The sequence below is a fragment of the Corvus hawaiiensis genome, chromosome Z (genome assembly GCF_020740725.1).
Source record: "Corvus hawaiiensis isolate bCorHaw1 chromosome Z, bCorHaw1.pri.cur, whole genome shotgun sequence".
Lineage (NCBI taxonomy): Eukaryota > Metazoa > Chordata > Aves > Passeriformes > Corvidae > Corvus > Corvus hawaiiensis.
Genome location: NC_063255.1, coordinates 26860048 through 26883839, shown reverse-complemented (window position 1 = coordinate 26883839; position 23792 = coordinate 26860048). Strand labels below are relative to the sequence as shown.

The window sequence follows — 23792 nt, the reverse complement described above, 5'->3', positions numbered from 1 at the left end:
ACAAAGCTAAATTTTCTGTGGTGGTTCTGTCGTATTTTGATTCATCTCTGATGTACTCGTGGGTTTATTTGCTGCTGGAGCAGTTGCTGAATATGAATCATTTTGAGTAATGTGCTAGAAGAAAATAATACTGAGAGGTTGAGCATCTTATGTTCACAAATAGTAGTGGCTTTCCAAAATGTTGTTTGGATTAATTAATTCTATCCTTTGTATTATTAGTTTAGTTTTGTTTGGGGGCTTTTCTTTCCCAGTGGTTTATGAATAGCTGGCATAGGGTTTTGAAGAGGAGACTGCTGATGAGGCTGACAGCTGGTCTGGAGGCCTCACAGAATCAGACCTGAAATCGGTCAGAACTTACCCATGAGAATTTTACAGTGGAAGTTTTGCAGCTTCAGTGAAACCCACAGAGAAGGCCAAGAAGATAATCAATGAGAGAAGATGTTCTGGACACAAGGAGATGTTCTTGTTATGGGACGTTAAAGAGTGTACAAGGAAGAACTTGCAGATCATATGTAACAACTATACCTTTGCTTGTATAGCTAATTGTTTTACTGCCTGAATGGTCATTGTTTGTTAGACAGCCTTGTCATTGTTTGCTAAGCAGCCAATCTCAATAGGCCACAGCCACTGTGAAGAGGTATAAGAATAGCAGTAGAGAAAATAAAAACTCTTATGACTTTGGATTACAAGAAGTGTGTGCTGTTATGTCCGTCTCGACAAAGCCACAGATTGCCCATTGTGGTACTTTAAAATAGAAAAAGGTTCCATGAAATAATGGAAGCTGGAGTTTTTCTTACAGTACTGTAAAAATGTATTTAGTGGTGTAGTCAGTCACTTCAGTGTACAAATATTCAATAATATATTGTCACTGTTGGGGCGGTCACAACACACACAGACAGTGCCTCTTTCAAGGGCCAAAAAGCCGTTTATTAAACAAAGCAGCCTATTTCATACACCTTTTGTATGTTATCACTCGTGTTACATATTCATTGGCTGCTAAACTACTACAATAGACTCATTGGCTATTATTAACTGCAATATACTACCATTGGCTACCTATAGCATAAGCATTCAAGCATTCAGAAAAATAACAGGAGCAGATATGTTGCTGGTTTTCTCCTTCTGTTGTTTCACGTTCATGCTTCTGTTGATACTACATTTTCATGAGTAAAAGCTGATTGTTTTTCTTCTCATGGACTTTTCTCACAGTCCTTCTCTAGCCAAAGTAACAGGCCTGAGCCATAATTTCACACAGGCAACAAGGCCTTCATTTTATAAGGTTTTACTTAAATGCCACAATATATCATTAAGAAAGAACTATTGTAGGTATATAGACAACCTATTATTAAAAAGATTTTCTGTGTCCTGAAGTTGGTGCATCAAGGATCTCTATTTATTGCTTGCTTTTAATTATTACTGTTTCCAGTTTGGGGTTGCTCTTTTATCATTGTTTTATTTCAATCTCAACATTTGAGTAAAATCTGCCTGCAGTGATCTTGTCCTTATGTTTTAGGCTGTAGTAGATCTGAGTCACTGCCTGTCGCTGTTATCCCCAGAGACACAGCAAAAATCACGACGTAAGTCCAGGTCAGATGATATGGCCAAAGTGACCTCGTTTAATCACCCATACCTTTTATAGCATGGTTCGCAGAAGAGAAATTACATGATTGGCCTATTGACCCACCATCTCTCAAGGTGATAGGTTGAGCAGTAAGACACCCATTTCCAAATACTATTCTTAGAGAAGGAAAATAATTTTCCCAGTTCTCATGACAACCTGCAGGTGTAGAAATGGTTTACATTCTCTCAAACTGTTGTCCATCCAGTTCACATGAGAACGAAAGCTTTCACAGAGAAGCTGTGAGAAGCTGGATTTCTCTAACTGCCGTCTCATGAGAAAGAAAAGTTTCACAGGAAAATTCCTCTGCCAGCCCTTGCTAGCATTCACAGTTCCCCCTTTTTGTTTTAAAAGGACTGAAAGGTCGTGTTTGTAATCTTCTGCGGGACCCCGTGCAGCAAGGAGAACAAACACAGCATAAGGGGTCTGTTTAGTACCGGCCAGTTACCAAACATAATCCAAACCAGATACCAATTTAAAGCAGGCAGAGGGGGAGGGGAGGGGAGGGGAGGGGAGGCACTGACCTGATGCCGGCGCCCATGAGGGTCGCTCGCTCACCCTCCCCTGCCATGGCTGCCACTAAATTTTGTGCTGGTTTGGCCAAATTTAGAAATATATCCTCTGAGAGAAGGGTGGTTATAAACCACCCCTCTCCCACCAGGTTCGGGGAAAAAAAAGAAACTTTTTCCTTGAAGGAAAGTGAAAGAAAAAACTATTTATCTAACAAACACAGGGGAAAAGGATAATACTGCTAAATAATAAAAATCTCTCGCTGTAGAGAAAAACCTGGGAAATGTTAGAGTCCTCCCTTTGGTCTCCCTCTTCCTTGGAGCTGCGACTTGGCCCAGGACCAGGCCCTCTGTGCTCGGTGGAAAGTCCTCCCAATGTGTTCTGATATTGAAGCAGTCCATCAGAAAAAGGGAAAAAATCCAAAATTCCTGGAAAAACAAAGTTCAACTCTCCGGAGGGAAAAAGCCCAAAAAATGGCTGAACAAGCAAGCAGGGTGCTTTCTCGGCTCCCGCTCTCCCAGCCACAGAATGCAGAAGCCCTTTCTTTCCTTGTGGAAGGAAAAAAAAATGAATGAACTCTTCATGAGTGAGATAAGGACCAGGAGAAACACTTCAAGGGCAAAACAGGCTTAACTTAAAGTTACAAAGTGAATTTTTTGGTAACAGAATCAGAGGAAGATAATGAGAAGTAAAATAAGCCCTTAAAACACCTCAGCCCCTCCCTCCTTCCCCCTGACAGCGCAGGGAGACAGGGCATGGGGGTTTGGTCAGTTCATCACCACGATTTTCTTCTACTTCTCCGGGAGAGGAGTCCTTCCCCTGGGAGGCTGTGGGGTCTCTCCCATGGGAGACAGTTCTCCACGAACCTCTCTGACGTGGGTCCACCCTCATGAGCAGCAGTCCTCCCAAAACTGCTGCAGCGTGGGTCACTCTTCCACAGGGTACAGTCCTTCAAGGCCAGGCTGCTCCCGCCTGGAAGCAGGGCCCTCTCTCTGCACCAGGTCTCCCGCTGGATCACAGCCTCCTCCAGGCACCCACCTGCTCCAGCGTGGGCACCTCCCCCACGGGCTGTGGGTGGATCTCTACATCCTCCATGGACCCATGGGCTGCAGGGGCACAGCTGCTTCACCATGGTCTGCACCACAGCCTGCAGAGGAATCTCGGCTCTGGCTCCTGGAGCACCTCCTGCCCCTCCTTCTTCACTGACCCTGGTGTTGCCATGTTGTTTCCCTCACGTGTTCTCACTTCATTCTCTTCTCTTACTAGAAGCAAAAACCCCGTGACTTTGTTTTGATTTTCTTCTTAAAGATGTTATCACAGAGGTTTTACCCACCTCTGTCATTGACCCAGTTTTGGCCAGCAGCATGTCTATCTTTCAGAGCCATCAGAGATTGGCTCTGCTGAACATGGTGGAAACTTCCAGGAGCTTCTACCAGGAGCCACCTCTGTGGCCCTCCTGCTACCAAAAACCAGGCTGAGCAAAACCAGTACAGACGGACAGAGTGAGCAAGGCTCGGTAAGCTCACAGGGTTATGGACATTTGCCACAGAGGGGCTGCAACAAAACGGGAAGTCAAAGGCAAACAAGCTCATGGCCTGATTCCAGAACAGCCCAAGCAACCTTCATGCCTGCTGGCAAGACAAGAAGGCTCTTCACACCTTAAAGGCTGCTTAGCCCTTTGCAAGACCTTTGCAGGACCAAAACATCAAGATCTACAGCAGAAAGATGTGGGGGGGTTGGATTTTTTTGCTCACTGCATGGGAGTTGCTTCAGTTGCTGTTTTGAAGGTCTTGCCTAAGTTGTTGTCCTAAAATACAGTAAAAAAAGGCTGTGTTTTTGCTAAATGAAGACACGATGCGTCTGTCTTTCAGACAGGAATAAAGAAAACATAGATTGCCAATTAAATTTATTCTGCTCCTTTCTAAATCAGCTCACTACACAAGCACAAGCCTCGGGAACATCCCCAATTCCCTCTCTGCCAGCAACTCAGAGCTGCATGGTGCCGTGCTTGCCGTGCACCGGAGAGCACAAAGCAGGCTGGCCTGGTGGCCCCGAATATTTCTGCAGAACGCTCTGCATTTCACACCTTTGCTCTGACTCAGTGCAGAACTCCGGGATTGCGGGCGCTTCCTCCCAGAGCTGTGTGAGGCACTGGCTCCTGCAGATCTGTCGCTGCCTCCCGTTGGCCTCGGTGCCCCTGGCAGAACTGCCGTGCCTGAAGGACGCTGCCCTGTGCTCGAGCCTGCGGAGCAGCCCGGCTCCCTCCCGCTGTGCCCAGGCTGCTGCACACACTGCTAACCTTTCCCAGGAGTTACAGGGCAGCCGGCAGAAGAGTAGCAATCCTCAGCCGGGGCACCAGCCCTCAGCTGCCTTTTGCCTTTCTCTCCTCCTGTGCCACCTCCAGACGGCCAATGGCACCAGTCTGCGCTGTGCCCAGCACGGCTACGCTTCCCTCGGGAGCAGCCAGCTGCCGCTTTGGCTCTGAGATGGGAGGATGTGCCCGCTCCCTGGAAGAGGCACCCAGTGCCAGGCTGCTGCCTCTTGCAGCTACAAGGGCCTCCTGCCAGCCTGCCTCTGCCGAGCCTCAGGCTGCTCTGGGCTCTGCCAGGGCTCTGCTGGGGCTCCGGCCTGGGCAAGGCCGGGCCGCTCTCACCTCACGGTCGCCGACAGCTCTGCATCAGACGAGACCTTTCAGAGCACCCTCGCTGACCTTTCTGCTTTCTCAGCTGAGCAAGACTCTCCCCGAGCCAAAGAGATTGCACCTAGGGATACAAATCCAAGTGGCAGGAACCCCAATGCTCTCGAGTCACAGCTGAACGCCTGCATCTGCACAGGATGTCTTGGCTGCAGCACTCCTCCTCTGGTTTTGCCTGCAAATGCCATTGCCCTTTCTGCCTCAACTACAAGCACAATGGCTGGACAAAAACCGGCCAGTGTGCCGTATTCCAAAGGCAGTGTGGTCTGGAGAGGATGAATGAAGAAGAGCCTGCCCCACTTACAAACCACACCAAAGAAGCCATAAGTGTCACTTTCCACCTTTAAGGAACAACTGACAATTCAGAAGGAAAAGTTGAGCTTAATCACAGGGTGAGAAAGAAAGGAATCTTACAGATGAGTTGGGGTTTCAGAAACTTTATTTATTCAGAATACTACTCTACAATCCGAATCCAAGCTGCTTTTGGAATAAATGGTCCTGACGTGATTGTCACAGTCCTTCCCCCTCCTTCCTCTTCTTCACTGAAATAATCAGTGGCACCAGGCTGGACACAGACTTGACTGATGTTATAAATTGATGCTGCCCAAAGGAAAAAAAACAACAAAGAAAAAAGAGCCATGATTTTCCAAGCTCAGGGCTTCACAGGCTCAATCAGGATTCCTCAGGTCCTTAGAAAGATGCTGAACGAGGACTGATGGGACCATCTGCACCTCCATCTTCATGTGCAGGACCTTGCCATCACAGGCAAACCTGGCCCAGAATCCCACTCATCCACTCATCCAGGTGTCTTCATCTTGCTGGCATTTTTGCCCTGCCAGTGCTCTAGAAATGGTGCTTTCTGTCCCCGGGGTTTCTTCCTTTCAGGAAACTCCAAAGCCTCACATAGGTCCCTCTCTTTGAAAGACGGCACTGTGCTAATTTCCACAGGGAGACAGAGCAGTGTCTACCTTTCCATCCCCTGCCCCTCCTGTGCTGGATGGCACCTTCCTTCCCAGCAGGGACGGCCAAGTGGCAGGGAGTCCAGCAGCTCCCTCTCTGCCACTCAGCCTGACAGTAACCCTGGGCCAGTTCCCATCTGCTTGACCGTTCCAGGCAGCAGATGGGGCTGTGACAAGTCCCTCTCAGCTTCCCTGTTTGGGTGGCAGAAACCTGTAAGAGTGGGGCAGGGGGCACAAGCCAGGGCCCCTCAGAGGCTCACAGTGAGCCTCCCCCAGCCCCTCCTTCCCACAGCCAAATCTCTGACCACTGGGCTGGGACTGGTTTCCTTGGGTTCCTCCACCACCATTTCAAGCATCTGTACCCCGCATTGCTCTACTTCAATACATTTGCCATCAGATAGAACTGAATACTACCCCACCAAATCACAAAAAAGGGTGGCAGAAACAATCAGGACAAAGCACCTCTCCTCTGAGGATATGTGGAGAGAGTTGGGGTTATTCAGCCTGGAGAAGAACAGGCCCCACTGAGACTTTATTGTAAGTTTCCAAATCTTCAAAGTGGCTTCTGAGGAAATGGAGGACACCTTTTCAAACAGGGCCAGTTACAATAGGATGTGGGGTAATATTTTTAAACAGAAAGGGGATTGAGTCAGATTAGGTGTAAGGAATACTTTGTTTACTCTGAGCATGGTGCAACAGTGGCACAGATTGTCCTGAGAGCTGGTAGGTGCCCCATCCCTGGAAACATTCCAGGTCAGGTGGGAAGGGGCTCTGAGCAACCTGATCTCTTTAAAGTTGTCCCTGCTCATTGCAGGGTGCTTGGACCAGATGACCTTTACAGGTTCCTGCCAGCCCAGCCCAGTCTAGGATTCCTCACTGTTGTCATTTGAAAAGCACCAAGAGGGAGGTCAGGAGGACTCATCTGATGCCTTGGACTTCAGTGGAGGAGGAGCCCATCCTCGGACACTGTTTGACCTGCAGCCCCTTTGCATTTTACCTGCAGGAGCTCCTTGGCAGACCAGCGCCACTCCTCGTTTGCCTGCAGGCAGCAGCTCAGGAAGTCACGCAGCGAAGCCGAGAATAGCTTGGGCTGCCGCAGCTGTGGGGTCCCTCCTGTGGCTAACAGGAGTTCAGCCTGGAGAAAAAGGAAACATGAGGCTCCACCTGCTTCTTTCACATCTGTAAATGCTCTCCCAGAGCCCATTACTTAAGCTCCACTGTGCAGTGGCAGTTTGTGCCCTGGCAGAGATGCAGAGATGACTTTCCTATACCAACAAAAAACCCAAACCCCAAAGCAGCTGCAGCTTTTCTAACAGTCAGCAGATCTTGCCTTGGCAGCTGATTTGATTGGCTGACCTAGTTAGGGGCAACTACGTCAGCAGAAGCACGTTTTGCTTCTCTGAGGATTCACACCAGCTTGACAGGCAGTTTGGAAGAGGGACTTTGCTATACTAACTATCTATACTATCTCTAAGGATTATTACATGAAAAGGATTTCTGCAGTGCTTGTTGGTCCCTTAAGCACAGCTTCCATTAAACAAAACTCATCAAGCTTTTTATCCTGTTCTTGAAAACAATGGTAATTGGAAGAAAAGAAAGGAAATCCATCAGATTTTCCTCAGGTAAGGAAACAAACATTTGGAAACTCATGTTGAACACAGACACATTAAGATGCATGCAGAAATGTATTGGGATGAAAATGCCTGTTTGGGCACACAGGAGCCACCTGCAGCTCTGTCTCGCAGCAGTCTGCAAGTTCCAGCTTCTCTGATGTGGCAAATGAAAAACTTTTCATGGTCAAATCAGCAGAAGGAGAAATGCCATCCCTATGGTAACCCTCTGCTCCTCTGGATACTCAAGTCAATGCATTAATGATGTGCCCATCCCAGAAAGTGCCAGGTAAGAAATGGGAGGTTTTGGCAGGCTCTCCATGTCACCAGGCTCCAGCTTGGTCACGTAGAGAACATGGCTTGGGCTATGACAGAAATACGGTCACTAAGTGTTTCAGCAGTGTGGGGATCTGTTAATCCATTGCTTCTCCTATTTCACATGCTCCCCTTGTTCCCTCCCTGGCCTTGGCCACTCCCTCGGTTTCTTCCTATTTGCTTCTGTACCCCAACCCCACCCAGGGACCGCCCCTGGGCCCCTGACAAAATCATCCTGCACTCAGACCACGCTGTCTCTGCACCTCTGAACATCGTGGGGGCAAGATGCGATTAAAGTCATCTCAAGCCCTCATGAGAGACCCTTCTCTACCTTCTTTACCATCCACTGCGTTGTAACGCTGCCAGCTGCCGGAGCCAGATCGTAGGGCTGTCCGAATTGGACTCGGGGATGCGATTAATCGCATGGCCCTAGGAAACCCTCGCTGAGCTTTCAGGCCACAGCAGCCTGCTAGGCAGAGTCCAGCGGTTACAACACAGCAACATTGCACAGGAAGCAGAAGAGACTATGTGGCCTTTATACCCTCATGCCCAGGTTTTAGGCAAGTGACAAGAAACCGTACAGGGAGTGCAGTGTTCTCCAGAAAACCACTGTTTTAGAAACTTTGTTGGGTTTGATTTCTTCCCTTCTTTTCTGGAAAGATAACACCAGTTCTGAGACGCTTGCTTCAGGTTTTATAGGACATCTTCACAGACAGACAAGCGAAAACAACTGGGAACCCAGAGCAAAGTGTTGTCTGAGAAGAGCTGGGGAGTGTTTGCCTGTGGTAAGGCTTGAGTTGTCTGGGGTTCCCCTTCCATGATGTGCAGTAAGATCCAGCTGCTCCCCAGAACTCAGTCCTTCTGGGCACACAGGCCTCTGGAAACACTTGAAGATTCCAGCCTTTCTCCTCAAGAGCATCTAACCTAAGCTGAACTCCAGTTTCTTCAGCAAAGCCAAAGATGCTCACTTCAATGCAGCTGGTAGTGTTCATGGAGCTTAGCAGGTCACCCTGATATTCCTCAGGCCAAGGAATTACAGTGTAATTTGGCAAGACATCGGGTGAGCATTACCCAAGTGGTTCACGTGGAACCAAGGTCTAACATGCTGACAAGCCAGAGGGAGAGAGCTCATTCTGCTTTTGAAAGATGGTATTTGGAAACATAAGACACAGACTTGGAGCTAAATCTAAATCTAAAATAACAATGGAAAGAGGCCTAGGAGTCATCATAAAAACACCCACCAGAATAATAATAACTCTACGCTAGTGGCACTGAAATAGATGGTGACCAAAGAGACTTTGTTACTTTCCTCTTCTCCCAGAGGAAAATTTCTAAGCCTAAAGGAAAATTTCTAAGCCTAAAATGGCAAACGCACTCCCCCTGAGTAAAAAGAATTACGGCAGTTTTCTTTTGTTTTCCCACACCACCAGAGGTCACAAAGGGGGTTTTATCCTGTCCCTCTGCAGCTGAGCTCAGCCACTGGACACAGTGGGGAGCTGGAGCCCTCGCTGTCATTATAACTGTGCAACCCAGGGACGTCCCTGCTCCCGCAGGAAAGGAACAGGCACCGGGGTCAACCACAGACCTTGGATCCCAGCCCCAGTCACCTGGCTGCAAGCTCTTCAACTTGTTTAACGTACCAACAAACACCAAGGGTTCGGCACACAATTCTAACCGCAGTCTGAGAAAAAAACATGCTGAACTTATCCAGGCCACCCAGACACATGACAGAACAATGTACAGATGGTTTGATAGGCTGAAACTTTCAAAGACCCACAGGATTTGGATAAGATGCTACAGTTTGGAGGAAAATTGATGTGCTCTGGTTAAAAAAAGGAAGAAGAAAGTGTAACTGCTTGGAGATTTCTTTGGAGGTTGTTTTTTTTCTCTTTTTCTTTTTTTCATTTTCCCTTTTTCTTTTTCCCTTTTTCCCTTTTTCTTTCTTTCTTTTTTCTTTTTTTCTTTTTTCTTTTCTCCTACTTTTTCTATAAAATTGAAACTGGGAAGGTCCTACCTCCATTTCAAAGGGTATTTAGCAGACGTCTAACCTCCCCACTGAAAAATTCTTGTCCTTCAGAGACGGAGCTCCAAGAGTGTTCAAAAAGCACATGAGAAATGTCAGGCATGGCTGAAGGCCAAAATGGCAGGTTTCTGAACTGGCTACATGAAACTTCCCTTCTGATGCAACCAAAACTACAGCAGATGCTGATGTGCTGCAGGGCCATTTTTAGAAGGGGACCTTGGTGGAAGCAGTGCCAGCAGATGGCAATGGGATTTTGTCTGATGGAGGACAGAACACAGGATAGGTGAAAAAGACAGAGGGATCAGTGAGTATTTGCTCCTTACCGAGATAGGACTTTCATTCCAGTGAGGAACTTCTCGTTCCACCATTTCGATTCCCACAATTCCAAGAGACCATATGTCCACTTTGGGGCCATATGGTTGACCTGTCACAACCTCAGGCGCCATCCACCAAGACGTCCCGACCACTGAGCTCCTTTGATTCTGCTCAGCGGTGAGCTGAGCAGAGAGGCCAAAATCAGCTGAGGAGAACAAAAAAATTCTGTACAATTAGGAAACCAAGCAAAAGAACTCCCCACTGTAAGTCTGCGAATGCGCTGTTGAATCTCCTGGAAATCCGTCCCTGCTCTGTTTCCTCAGGACTTTAGCCAAGGAAATATGGAAGTGGCTGCTTCCAAAAATCCCCACATCTTTTAATGCTGCCCCCAGAAGTGGCTTTTATTCCCTGGAACCTTTAGATTGTAGCTCCCTCCCTCTGGAAGGGACACACACAGACCCAAACCAGTGCCACTCTGGACTGCTTTTTCCTCGCCATACCTCTGTGCATGTTGCAACTGTGCCTTCAGCTCGCTGCAGGGGTCCCTGCACTGCCACCAGCACCACTTTGGGGGAACTGGCAGTCACTCAAAAGCAGCCCCAAACCCCACATCCCCGGAACGCTGTGCCTGGCCAAGAATATACCAACCCAGCTTGACAGAGCCGTCAGTTCTGAGAAGGATGTTGCAGCTCTTCACATCTCGATGGATGACATGGTTTGAGTGAAGAAAATCCAGTCCTTGCAGGCACTGAGAGAGAAAACAGAGACAGGAGGATAAAAATTAGTGGTGTGATTTGAGCACACAAGAAAGGAAACAGCTCTAAAATATTCCCTTTCCAGGGGAATAGAGTGTAATGGCAGAACACAGTGCCATTGAGAGGAAGAGCTTGCTGCTCCAACACTACCTTTCTAAGGGAAGGCACATCAGCTTTTGAGAGAGCCAACGGGAATTGCTGTTCTAGACTGTCCTCTGCAAACCAGCCAGAATGACTGCTGCTGCAGTGGATGTGCTTTCTTCATCCAGAGGACAAACAAGGGGTTGCCAAGAAAGAAAGAGTCCCTCCCTTTGCTGTGAAGTGGGTCACTTTTGGGTGGGAGGCTGCATGGCAAAGGTTTTATTGCTGGCCTCAGCACAGACTTGGAAGTATCACATGAGTCACCTTTCAGAAGCAAACAGCATTTTGGGTGCACTACTATCCTTTTCAGCTGAGGACTCTGAGAAATGAGTCTCTTTTACCATTAGTTTCAAATTCTGCCACCAGCACCTTTGCTTTTACAGGCAAGGAATGCAGTGCAGACAGGCTCCAGGCAAACATTCAGAGAGGCAGGGTGGAGAACAGTAAATACAAATACAAGAGACAGAGTGAGAATGCAACAGCAGGAGATAAGAGTACAAGAACAGAGTACAGTGAGTGCAGGCACACTGCCACGCAGTTCACCTGCTTCCCCATAGCATAGCAGCCACACAGAAGCAAAGTTTGGCACATGGAACCACTCCAGTTCTCAGCCCCTGTTTCCCAGACAATCCTGCCCAAGCCCTCGGAAGCACAAGTGGGATCCCTGACCTCCCGACTGACGGCGGCCATCTCATCTTCAGACAGGTAGGTCTTGCTGATGACATCGCGCAGACTGCCTCCATCCATGTACTCCATCACCAGCCAGAGTTCATCGTCCACAAGGTAGCTGAAAGAAGGAAACCAGGCTATGGAAATGAACGTGCATGGCTACGCTACTGTTTGGAACAGACAACGATTGATTCTTGTTTCCAGGTCCCTTTGAAACGAGGACAGACTCAAAGGAATAGACGTTCCCTCTAGGCTGTGCAGTGATTGCAGTCTGTGCTGTGTCAAGGAGAAAAGCACAGCTGTGAAAAAGGAGATGTCTTAGATGGCCAGCAAGTGAAAAACGCAGTTTACTAACAGCCCAGATAAAAAGCTGTCACACACAGCTGTGTGTTTTTTATGGAAAAAAAGCACCTAGTCTTCCTGGCATGCACAGCAATGGAAAAGAGGGGCTGCAATCCAAGGGAAATCCTCTCTCGGATGGTTCATCAGCATTTAAGACTCTTGAGAAAAATCAAGCCCCAAGACAACGTGGTGGCAGTGAACTTAGAGGGTATTGACTTAGTAAGATAGCGCTGGTCCAGGCTTTTGAAGAATTTTCAAACTATGTGTGCCAGGGAAGACTAATGCAGACAAAATGCACTCTCTTCCCATCCATTGGAGATGAGTAGAGAAATAATAATTGATCAGTAATTAATGGCTCTATTTTCTGCCACAGACCAAAGTGGGCTTTTGACCTCTCATGCTTGCAGTAGGTAAACAAACATTCATGGGATAAGACCACGACCACTCACCTGTCTAAATAGTTGACCAGGTTGGGATTCCTATTCATCTTCATGACCATGAGTTCATTGACAGTTAGTTCCTTGCTGGTCAGTCCTTGGAGATTAATTTTCTTTATGGCCACCTAAAATGACAATGACAATGACAATCAGTACCTGAGAAGTTGGTGGCACGAGACCACAATGCACATGGAGCGAGTGATTTTGGAATGACACAGCCAAGCTGTGCCAAAGTGCCTTGTGATTAGACACTGGAGTAATTAGGAACTGACATTCCAACAGCCCATGTCTCCGCTCCCTTGGGGCCAGAAACAGGACACATGGCCACTGACGTTTTGCCTTGTCCACTTGGTATCAATGGTGTCTCAGCTACCACCCACAAAGCTCTGCCCACACTCTCTGCTGCTCTGCCTGGGATCCAGAGAAGTAATCCAAGCCTTGCTACTCTATGGCTACATCCTGGGCTATAAGCAGGGCTTAGGGCTTTTAGGGACATCTTGCAGATCCCTCCCTACGTGCAGTTCCCAAGTGCAGCACTGCAGGTTGCTAAGGAACTACCAGTAAGATTCAGATGTATTTGCTGGCAGCCAGAAATGAGAATTCAGGACTCTGAAGCTGTAGCCACAAAAAAGCAGTGAGATGCTCTAAGGCACCACCTTTGTTCTAGCCACTGAGAGCGAGTGAGCACTTCCTTCTCCAAAAGGAACCACTGCTCTCCTTGCCTTCCTTCTGGCAGCTGAGAAGGACAAAGACTGTCCCAAATGTATTTTGCAGGCTGGCACCAGTCTGTGCTTCTTGTGCCTTTGCAGCACAGCTCTCCCGGTGACCCAAAGCTCCAGCCACAACTCACACCAGAGGGGAAAGCCCTCAAGAGCTGCAGAATCTGCAGGGACTGTTGACATTTACCTCTCCTCCTGTGGCATTGTCGAATGCTCTACAAACACTTCCGAAACCCCTAGAAACAAAACAGCAGCAAAGAAAGGAGAAGCCGTTTAGATCTTGGAGTGAAAGCCAGCCCGGACAGGAGATCTCTGCTGTAAGTGCCTAAAACCTGCAGGAGGCATGAGGGGTCTGCCAGAGGGCACATGATGCATTTTCCTCTCAAGTGCATGGGCACTGGGCCTGTTCCTGAAGCTTTGGGCTTTAGTGCCTCAGCTCAAAAAGAGAGCTTATTCTTTCATCTTGAGTTTCAGTTTCTAAACTGTGTGGTTCTAATCCTGACCACCGAGTATTTCCTTCAGCAAACTCTTGGAAAGAACTGTTCCTGAGAACTGTTATCTGACAGCTACCAGGGGGTAGGCTGCTCTTTCAGGCAAGCAAGATTCTTCTCCTTTCATTAGTGTGGCCGTATGATTTTGAGACATACAAAAATGCTAAGGAAATTAACACACAGCTGTCCCACACTTGAGAGACAGGAGATCTTCCAGCTCCTGTTCCTTGCTGCAGGCAAGACCGTGGCAGCATGGAGATGTCTCTGACAATGCCTTCTGACCACACTTACAAATTCTGACCAGCACTGAGGGATGGGCCAATCTAACCCCAGTGTCTGAACATGTTTGCAGCTTGCCTGACTTCACACTTGGTAGATATTCCAGCAGCAGAACACCCGGCCCATGGTTTTGTAGAAGGAACTGCGGTTGGACTCACCCGCTGCCGATATTTTCCAGTTCAGTGTATTTCATCACCGGATTTTCCATGCTCACCATTTTCCCTGAGGGAAACAAAGTGCAAGATGCTCACTTTAAAGCAGAGATGCCACCTTCCAGGAGATACAAAAGGCAGCCCCACTGTCTGGGGCTCTGAGCCTTTTGTGGTCATCTGGGTAACAACAACAACAGCGACAAGAACCACAACAGCAACAGCAACAAGCCAGGCAGCTCTGCAGAACACGTTGCTGGCACGGAGACTGATTTTCTGCAGCAGTTCCTGTGAGGAGTCCTAAATGTCCCTGTGACGCCAAACTGCGGAGGAACATTTGGCACAGCTATGCTGACACATGCACACAATACACTGTCCCTCACACAAGAAATACACAAGACGTACTCAGTAGCTCCAGGGAGTCATCCTCCATCTCCTGTTGATGGGAAGAAGCTGTGTCAGTGTTGGAGCTGAGCAAACTGCCCAGGCTCCACTTCTCAGGCTGGGGTGCAAAGGCTCCTTTAGACAATGCTGCTGCTGCTGCTGGAGCAGGTTCCATGAGAGAGCCTGTGTAGATCTGAGACAAGAAATGAGTTTGTGTCAGAAAGTGTGGCTGGCAGAGATGGCCCTGGGATCACATTTCAAATGCAAGCCCATAGGAAGATGCTGTCAGCCACATGCAGGGCTCTTAAAATGGATTTTTTTGGATGTCCACTTCTCAAACCAGATGGGTCAAAACCAAAGGCTGATTTTACTTGAGTTCATGGCCAGATTCATGTTCCATTTTCATGGATTTTCTGAAGGATGACTGCCGCAATGACTATTCCACTTCCTCCCAAGCACTCTTTTCCCCCTCCAAGGGCTATGGACACACTTGCACCTCCTTGTTCTAATGTTCTACCTCCTCCCATTGAGTCCTCTTTTCCTCAGCCATCTTCAGGACGGGCTCAAGCTGCAGCAGGTCTGGCTGGGACAGCTCCTGTGCCCCACACCAGCCTTGGGGCTCTTTGTGGCCAATCACTTGCTGGAAGTCTTTGCAGGCTGCCAGGTGAGATGTCAACACTTCCACCTCAAGTCAAACAGAACAAAGCAGTCAGACACTACAGCTTATCCCTGTCAGCCATGGGTCACAGACTGTGAGGGAAGGGAAAGAACAGGTTCACAAGGGATACAGACAGCTTGTTTCAAGATCCATCAGGGTCACCAAGTTGACCTGCAAAAACACCTCAAGAAACAAGGAGAGCAGGAACAGGCCAGCAGGAATCCATTTGGATGACTGCTGGCCAACAGGCCAAAGGACTAGTCGCACTGTCCAGGGCAGCAGCTGAGATTCAGCAGCCCAGGACGTGTCCTTCAGAGTGGCTGTGATAGAGACCACAGCAGGATGGCACTCAGAGACATCACCCAGCCCGCCTGCTGCTCTGCAGAGGAAAGGTAGGAAGGGCAGAAACCACCAGTTTGGTGACTGCAGCGGCTATCTCTGCTTCACTCACTTGCTTTTCTAGAGCCTCTTGCTCCTGAAGGAGGACATTCAGTTTCTCTCGGGCTACTTTTGTTTTTCCATCCAGTCTCTTCTCCCTTGCTCTTAACCTAGTCTCAGTTGCCTGCAGCTCTGCCTGCAGCTGTTTGTTGAAGTTCTGTAAAAAACAAGAGAGAGGATATTTCATGAGTGGAGTGGCTTCCACTCTTACACTCACCTGGTCTTGTAGATCGCCCCTCTGCTGATGGAGATTCTTCTCTTGGATGATTCCGATGTCTTCCTTGTTCCTCCTCTTCGCTGCCTTGATGTCACTCTGGGCTTCGGGCAGCTCTGCTTGTGGCTCTGCCTTGATGTTCTGTACACACAAATGCAGAGCAAGTGACTGGGAGCTGCCATCAGGCTCAGCTTTTTCCTCTTTTGGCCTCAAAATCACATTCATTCAGCCACTCCCTTCTGCTTCCCTACCCAGCTCTGCTTCCATTGGAACCCTCCCGTCCCAGGGCTGGTCTCTGCAGATGACAAGGCTCTGTGCTTTCAGTGCCTGTGGGACTCCTGGCCTCCTCAGTCCCAAGAGCTCCGTTTTATGTCCCCGTTCCTGCCCTTCACTCTCTCACCTGGCTAGTCAGGCTCACCTGGCCATTCTCTTGTGGCTCTTCCACCTGCTGCCTGAGCTGCTCCAGCTGCTCTCGGGCTGGGAACAGCTCTCCCCAAGTCTGGCATGGCAACTCTGATAGAGCAATCTGCTCATGCTCTTTCTCTAGAAGGAGCTGCACAGAAAGCAAGAGAAGATGGGTTTCAACTTCCCATAAAACATTTGTGGGGAAGGACTCAAAGACTGATGGGCTCACACATTCCCAAAGCAATGTGCTGCTGCTCTCCTGGGTCCTTCTCTGCCCATGGGGAGGCACAGATTCCAAAGTGACATTGGCAATACAATCAGGGTCCATCTGGGACTGAAGCTCCAACAGACTCTTAGGCATCTGACAGGGAACGTGGGGCATTTCTCAAGGCTCTGCTGAGGACCTCGCTCCTCTTCTGCCGTGTCCTGTTTGTTTTTTAGAAGTGACTGACACCCAGCCCTGTCCCACAGCCCCACCCTGGCTCTGCAGGTGGCTTCCTGTGTGAGCTTGCTCCTTGTGAGAGACACTTCTGGAGTTCATGTTCTCTTCAGGCCTGCACTGCCATTCCTGCCTTTCTGACATCTACACTCTTGTTACAGATCCTGGATTATTCAGGAGATGAGGATGCGCACAAAGACCCTCCAATGGAGGTCAGAGGGCCTCTATGGCCACCTCAGTATATGGAGGAGGACCAAGGTGTTTATTGTCCTCCCTTTTTTGTCAACTGAGAATTCTGACCGGCAGTAACAGAGACCCTCATAAGGCCCTATTAACAAATTAACTTAGACACCCTTCAGGATGCCAATGAAGGAAACCATGTGTCCTGTAATGCATGTTTGACCAGAGTCACCAAACCCCAACAAGAGGCTGGGATTGTTCCACACCCATAGGACAGACCAAACTTTAAAGGATAAACAGGGGGAGGAAAACACCTCTGAGGGGAAGAAACAACCATCTCTGGAGGGGGAAACATCTCTGCCTGCTCGGGATCGATCGATGGAACATGTCTCTCCTCCTCTCCTGAAAGGATGTCTTTAGGTGAGTTTGCACCTCCAATTGCCTTGGAGCAGAGCCAGGGAGTTTCATTTAGATAGACAGATAGATAGATAGATCTATCTCACTGTTATCATCTCACTTTTCCTATACTTTCCATCACTACACACAACAACATTCGGTAGGCAGTGCCCTGATCAGCGGCAATCCTGAACTTGCTCTCCTGTTGCCTCAATAAACCTCACTCTTGGAGAACCTGGAGCAGTAAGGTCCTTAAGGAATGCGATCAGACCCAGGGCACTGCACTGGGAACTGCACTCTTTGTGCATCTGAACTGGGGCAAGTTCTTCTCTTGGACTCAACCAGACTGACAATGTTAAAGTGGCTGCAATCAGAAATGAGGCCCATCCCAGCCCCTCTGATCTCTGAAGACCAGCCAGAATGCAAGGGCGTTGATTTCCTGCTGAAAAATCCCATACCTGAAATACAACACATTCTGATCCCCTGGGATGCGAAAATGAACAGGGGCTGATAACCTGAAAGTGATATGCAAGGCACTACTGGCTGGCCGGCCACCAGAACAGCTCCTTCTGCACCAACGTCCCTGCCCCAAACTACGTGTTCTCATGAAAAACACAGCATCTTCCAGAACCGCGACCTTGTAAACTAAAAGTCTAGCACAATCTCGTTCAGTGCTGGAAAAGGGCAGGAAAGGTTGAGCAAAAGCACCTTTGCTTGCTGGAGAAAGAGAAAATAAACAGGGCTTCTCCTCCTAGCAAACACACAAACCAAGAGACCAAAAGACAAAAGTGTCACCTGCTGCACTGTCTAAAGCCCTTGGGTGCAGGGAGGGGATGCTTGGCAGGGGATGCAAGGGCACTTGTGGCGAGCACTGTCATGTAGGCATTTAGGGAAGTCTGGTTGAAGGTCCCTCAGGAGCCTCCCTTTCTCCAGCCTAAAGCTGCCTCAGCACCTCCTCATGGGACTTGGGCTCCACACCCTTCCCCAGCTCCCTTGCCCTTCTCTGCACACGCTGCAGTCCCTCAAGGTCTTGCTTCTTCACAGGGGCCCAGAACTGGACCCAGCACTCGAGCTGCGGCCTCACCGGTGCCCAGCACAGGGGGACGGTCACTGCCCTGCTCCTGCTGCCCCACTATTGCTGGCACAGGCCAGGATGCCCTTGGCCTTCCTGGCCACCTGGGCACACGCTGGCTCACGTTCAGCTACTGTGGACCGGCGCCCCTGGCTCCTTTTCTCCCATGCAGCTCCCCAGGCACAAAGTTGCACATTTGACTTCAAATACAGCAGCCAGAACTTCAAGATCTCCTTCCTGTTCTTTGCCCTACGAGTCAGCACTCGTAGCGCTGCAGCTTTGGCCCAGCTCAAAGCTCCAATGCAGTTTTCAAATGGAGTTTTAAAAGCGGACTTCACAACAGAAAGTAGCTGCAGAAACATGGCAGCCTCTGACTTCTGCCACGGAAGAAGGGTTCCCAACTGCGCACTTTGTTTCTTTTGCCACACGGGAGAACAGTGGCCTCACACAGGTCCATGGACAACACAACCATCTCTTTGCAGCTTATCACAAGCAAAACCACAGGCGCACTCAGAGCCCCTGTCAGCTCTGCTCCTGACTGCTCTGCCTGAAGAGGCGAAAGAACAACCTGGCAACAAAGGCATCAAAGTCCCTGACTTCAAGCAGCAGCTCCCCGTCCCCAGTGCGTCTCTGAAATACTCCCAGGTAGGCCCACCCAAGAAGCTCATGTCGACAAACCACCCCAAAGAACTTGTGTGCTCACATCAACAGCTTTTGTGCCAGCAGCTACCTGGCCAGCCTGTGGAGTGGGACACGTCTCTCCAGGCCACCGTGTCCCCTACGTGTCTGGCAAGGCTGAGAGCGGTGTCCTTTGACCACTCCCTCCTCTGGGGACAGGGGAGCCTTCATGATTCACGTTTGCCCCTCTTGGAATCCCAGCAAGCTGGGGCCTAAACATGACAGGTCAAAGGCCATGTTCCAGCTCTCACTGGCTGGGGGGAATCCCTAGGTCCTGGCACGACTCCAGCACTCAGCATCCTCGGCCACCACCAGCAAGTGCTGGCCGCTCAGAAACTTGCAGCTCTCATTTCCTCTAAAGACAGCACCAACCAGAACTGGCACTTACTGGCTCACGACGTTCAGGTTCGCGTCTGACCACGGCTGGAGAGTTCAGGACATTTTGCTCCTTTTCGGCCTCTTCTCCAGGAGCAGAGGGAGCCAGAGGAGAGCCTGCAGTTGGTTCTGTGCTCTGTGGACAGGTTGTAGCGTGAGGGACAGGCAGTTACCTATCATTTCTAACCTTATCTCTCTTCAGCTCTACAACCGGCTCTACTAAGGAGCAATCATAACCTTGGATAGCAATGGCATTCCAAGTGCCTCCAACTAAAGTAAAATGGGCTAATTCAACAGTACTGCATATTGCTCTGAACTAGATATTCCACCCTGGCTACTCTCAGCAAGCAACGTTCTCTCTGCAAAACCCGGCTTTTAGTCTTCCACTGCTCTGAAATGCAAAAGCAGGTATTCCACAGCGATGCCTTTGCTACTGCTGCTGCAGACATGGAGAACTAAAACTGGATCAGAATCTCTCCCAGTGCTGGAAAAGGGCAGGAAAGGTTGAGCAAAAGCACCTTTGCTTGCTGGAGAAAGAGAAAATAAACAGGGCTTCTCCTCCTAGCAAACACACAAACCAAGAGACCAAAAGACAAAAGTGTCACCTGCTGCACTGTCTAAAGCCCTTGGGTGCAGGGAGGGGATGCTTGGCAGGGGATGCAAGGGCACTTGTGGCGAGCACTGTCATGTAGGCATTTAGGGAAGTCTGGTTGAAGGTCCCTCAGGAGCCTCCCTTTCTCCAGCCTAAAGCTGCCTCAGCACCTCCTCATGGGACTTGGGCTCCACACCCTTCCCCAGCTCCCTTGCCCTTCTCTGCACACGCTGCAGCCCCTCAAGGTCTTGCTTCTTCACAGGGGCCCAGAACTGGACCCAGCACTCGAGCTGCGGCCTCACCGGTGCCCAGCACAGGGGGACGGTCACTGCCCTGCTCCTGCTGCCCCACTATTGCTGGCACAGGCCAGGATGCCCTTGGCCTTCCTGGCCACCTGGGCACACGCTGGCTCACGTTCAGCTACTGTGGACCGGCGCCCCTGGCTCCTTTTCTCCCATGCAGCTCCCCAGGCACAAAGTTGCACATTTGACTTCAAATACAGCAGCCAGAACTTCAAGATCTCCTTCCTGTTCTTTGCCCTACGAGTCAGCACTCGTAGCGCTGCAGCTTTGGCCCAGCTCAAAGCTCCAATGCAGTTTTCAAGTGGAGTTTTAAAAGCGGACTTCACAACAGAAAGTAGCTGCAGAAACATGGCAGCCTCTGACTTCTGCCACGGAAGAAGGGTTCCCAACTGCGCACTTTGTTTCTTTTGCCACACGGGAGAACAGTGGCCTCACACAGGTCCATGGACAACACAACCATCTCTTTGCAGCTTATCACAAGCAAAACCACAGGCGCACTCAGAGCCCCTGTCAGCTCTGCTCCTGACTGCTCTGCCTGAAGAGGCGAAAGAACAACCTGGCAACAAAGGCATCAAAGTCCCTGACTTCAAGCAGCAGCTCCCCGTCCCCAGTGCGTCTCTGAAATACTCCCAGGTAGGCCCACCCAAGAAGCTCATGTCGACAAACCACCCCAAAGAACTTGTGTGCTCACATCAACAGCTTTTGTGCCAGCAGCTACCTGGCCAGCCTGTGGAGTGGGACACGTCTCTCCAGGCCACCGTGTCCCCTACGTGTCTGGCAAGGCTGAGAGCGGTGTCCTTTGACCACTCCCTCCTCTGGGGACAGGGGAGCCTTCATGATTCACGTTTGCCCCTCTTGGAATCCCAGCAAGCTGGGGCCTAAACATGACAGGTCAAAGGCCATGTTCCAGCTCTCACTGGCTGGGGGGAATCCCTAGGTCCTGGCACGACTCCAGCACTCAGCATCCTCGGCCACCACCAGCAAGTGCTGGCCGCTCAGAAACTTGCAGCTCTCATTTCCTCTAAAGACAGCACCAACCAGAACTGGCACTTACTGGCTCACGACGTTCAGGTTCGCGTCTGACCACGGCTGGAGAGTTCAGGACATTTTGCTCCTTTTCAGCCTCTTCTCCAGGAGCAGAGGGAGCCAGAGGAGAGCCTGCAGTTGGTTCTGTGCTCTGTGGACAGGTTGTAGCGTGAGGGACAGGCAGTTACCTATCATTTCTAACCTTATCTCTCTTCAGCTCTACAACCGGCTCTACTAAGGAGCAATCATAACCTTGGATAGCAATGGCATTCCAAGTGCCTCCAACTAAAGTAAAATGGGCTAATTCAACAGTACTGCATATTGCTCTGAACTAGATATTCCACCCTGGCTACTCTCAGCAAGCAACGTTCTCTCTGCAAAACCCGGCTTTTAGTCTTCCACTGCTCTGAAATGCAAAAGCAGGTATTCCACAGCGATGCCTTTGCTACTGCTGCTGCAGACATGGAGAACTAAAACTGGATCAGAATCTCTCCCAGTGCTGGAAAAGGGCAGGAAAGGTTGAGCAAAAGCACCTTTGCTTGCTGGAGAAAGAGAAAATAAACAGGGCTTCTCCTCCTAGCAAACACACAAACCAAGAGACCAAAAGACAAAAGTGTCACCTGCTGCACTGTCTAAAGCCCTTGGGTGCAGGGAGGGGATGCTTGGCAGGGGATGCAAGGGCACTTGTGGCGAGCACTGTCATGTAGGCATTTAGGGAAGTCTGGTTGAAGGTCCCTCAGGAGCCTCCCTTTCTCCAGCCTAAAGCTGCCTCAGCACCTCCTCATGGGACTTGGGCTCCACACCCTTCCCCAGCTCCCTTGCCCTTCTCTGCACACGCTGCAGCCCCTCAAGGTCTTGCTTCTTCACAGGGGCCCAGAACTGGACCCAGCACTCGAGCTGCGGCCTCACCGGTGCCCAGCACAGGGGGACGGTCACTGCCCTGCTCCTGCTGCCCCACTATTGCTGGCACAGGCCAGGATGCCCTTGGCCTTCCTGGCCACCTGGGCACACGCTGGCTCACGTTCAGCTACTGTGGACCGGCGCCCCTGGCTCCTTTTCTCCCATGCAGCTCCCCAGGCACAAAGTTGCACATTTGACTTCAAATACAGCAGCCAGAACTTCAAGATCTCCTTCCTGTTCTTTGCCCTACGAGTCAGCACTCGTAGCGCTGCAGCTTTGGCCCAGCTCAAAGCTCCAATGCAGTTTTCAAATGGAGTTTTAAAAGCGGACTTCACAACAGAAAGTAGCTGCAGAAACATGGCAGCCTCTGACTTCTGCCACGGAAGAAGGGTTCCCAACTGCGCACTTTGTTTCTTTTGCCACACGGGAGAACAGTGGCCTCACACAGGTCCATGGACAACACAACCATCTCTTTGCAGCTTATCACAAGCAAAACCACAGGCGCACTCAGAGCCCCTGTCAGCTCTGCTCCTGACTGCTCTGCCTGAAGAGGCGAAAGAACAACCTGGCAACAAAGGCATCAAAGTCCCTGACTTCAAGCAGCAGCTCCCCGTCCCCAGTGCGTCTCTGAAATACTCCCAGGTAGGCCCACCCAAGAAGCTCATGTCGACAAACCACCCCAAAGAACTTGTGTGCTCACATCAACAGCTTTTGTGCCAGCAGCTACCTGGCCAGCCTGTGGAGTGGGACACGTCTCTCCAGGCCACCGTGTCCCCTACGTGTCTGGCAAGGCTGAGAGCGGTGTCCTTTGACCACTCCCTCCTCTGGGGACAGGGGAGCCTTCATGATTCACGTTTGCCCCTCTTGGAATCCCAGCAAGCTGGGGCCTAAACATGACAGGTCAAAGGCCATGTTCCAGCTCTCACTGGCTGGGGGGAATCCCTAGGTCCTGGCACGACTCCAGCACTCAGCATCCTCGGCCACCACCAGCAAGTGCTGGCCGCTCAGAAACTTGCAGCTCTCATTTCCTCTAAAGACAGCACCAACCAGAACTGGCACTTACTGGCTCACGACGTTCAGGTTCGCGTCTGACCACGGCTGGAGAGTTCAGGACATTTTGCTCCTTTTCGGCCTCTTCTCCAGGAGCAGAGGGAGCCAGAGGAGAGCCTGCAGTTGGTTCTGTGCTCTGTGGACAGGTTGTAGCGTGAGGGACAGGCAGTTACCTATCATTTCTAACCTTATCTCTCTTCAGCTCTACAACCGGCTCTACTAAGGAGCAATCATAACCTTGGATAGCAATGGCATTCCAAGTGCCTCCAACTAAAGTAAAATGGGCTAATTCAACAGTACTGCATATTGCTCTGAACTAGATATTCCACCCTGGCTACTCTCAGCAAGCAACGTTCTCTCTGCAAAACCCGGCTTTTAGTCTTCCACTGCTCTGAAATGCAAAAGCAGGTATTCCACAGCGATGCCTTTGCTACTGCTGCTGCAGACATGGAGAACTAAAACTGGATCAGAATCTCTCCCAGTGCTGGAAAAGGGCAGGAAAGGTTGAGCAAAAGCACCTTTGCTTGCTGGAGAAAGAGAAAATAAACAGGGCTTCTCCTCCTAGCAAACACACAAACCAAGAGACCAAAAGACAAAAGTGTCACCTGCTGCACTGTCTAAAGCCCTTGGGTGCAGGGAGGGGATGCTTGGCAGGG

General features: G+C 50.0%; 1 protein-coding gene across 1 annotated transcript; it reads right to left on the bottom strand.

Moving 5' to 3' along the window:
* Window positions 1-5244: 5244 nt before the first annotated feature.
* LOC125319483 (serine/threonine-protein kinase PAK 3-like) lies at window positions 5245-23183 on the bottom strand. The gene is made up of 13 exons (XM_048290702.1): window positions 23150-23183; window positions 16140-16274; window positions 15521-15862; window positions 14929-15096; window positions 14433-14604; window positions 14037-14100; window positions 13296-13344; window positions 12402-12514; window positions 11611-11728; window positions 10694-10793; window positions 10054-10250; window positions 6780-6917; window positions 5245-5423 (listed from the first exon to the last, which is right to left on the bottom strand). Exons 3-13 carry the CDS (start codon window positions 15692-15694, stop codon window positions 5334-5336), a joined length of 1383 nt encoding a protein of 460 aa, XP_048146659.1. The 5' UTR covers window positions 15695-15862; window positions 16140-16274; window positions 23150-23183; the 3' UTR covers window positions 5245-5333.
* Window positions 23184-23792: the final 609 nt, after the last annotated feature.

Coding starts and splice junctions, on each gene's coding strand:
- LOC125319483 (XM_048290702.1), bottom strand. CDS start 15,694: ATGAAATATCCTCTCTCTTGTTTTTTACAGAACTTCAACAAACAGCTG. Junction 12,515..13,295: donor ACAATGCCACAGGAGGAGAG/GTAAATGTCAAC, acceptor TTGTCATTTTAG/GTGGCCATAAAGAAAATTAA. Junction 10,794..11,610: donor TGGCCGCCGTCAGTCGGGAG/GTCAGGGATCCC, acceptor TTTCTCTCTCAG/TGCCTGCAAGGACTGGATTT.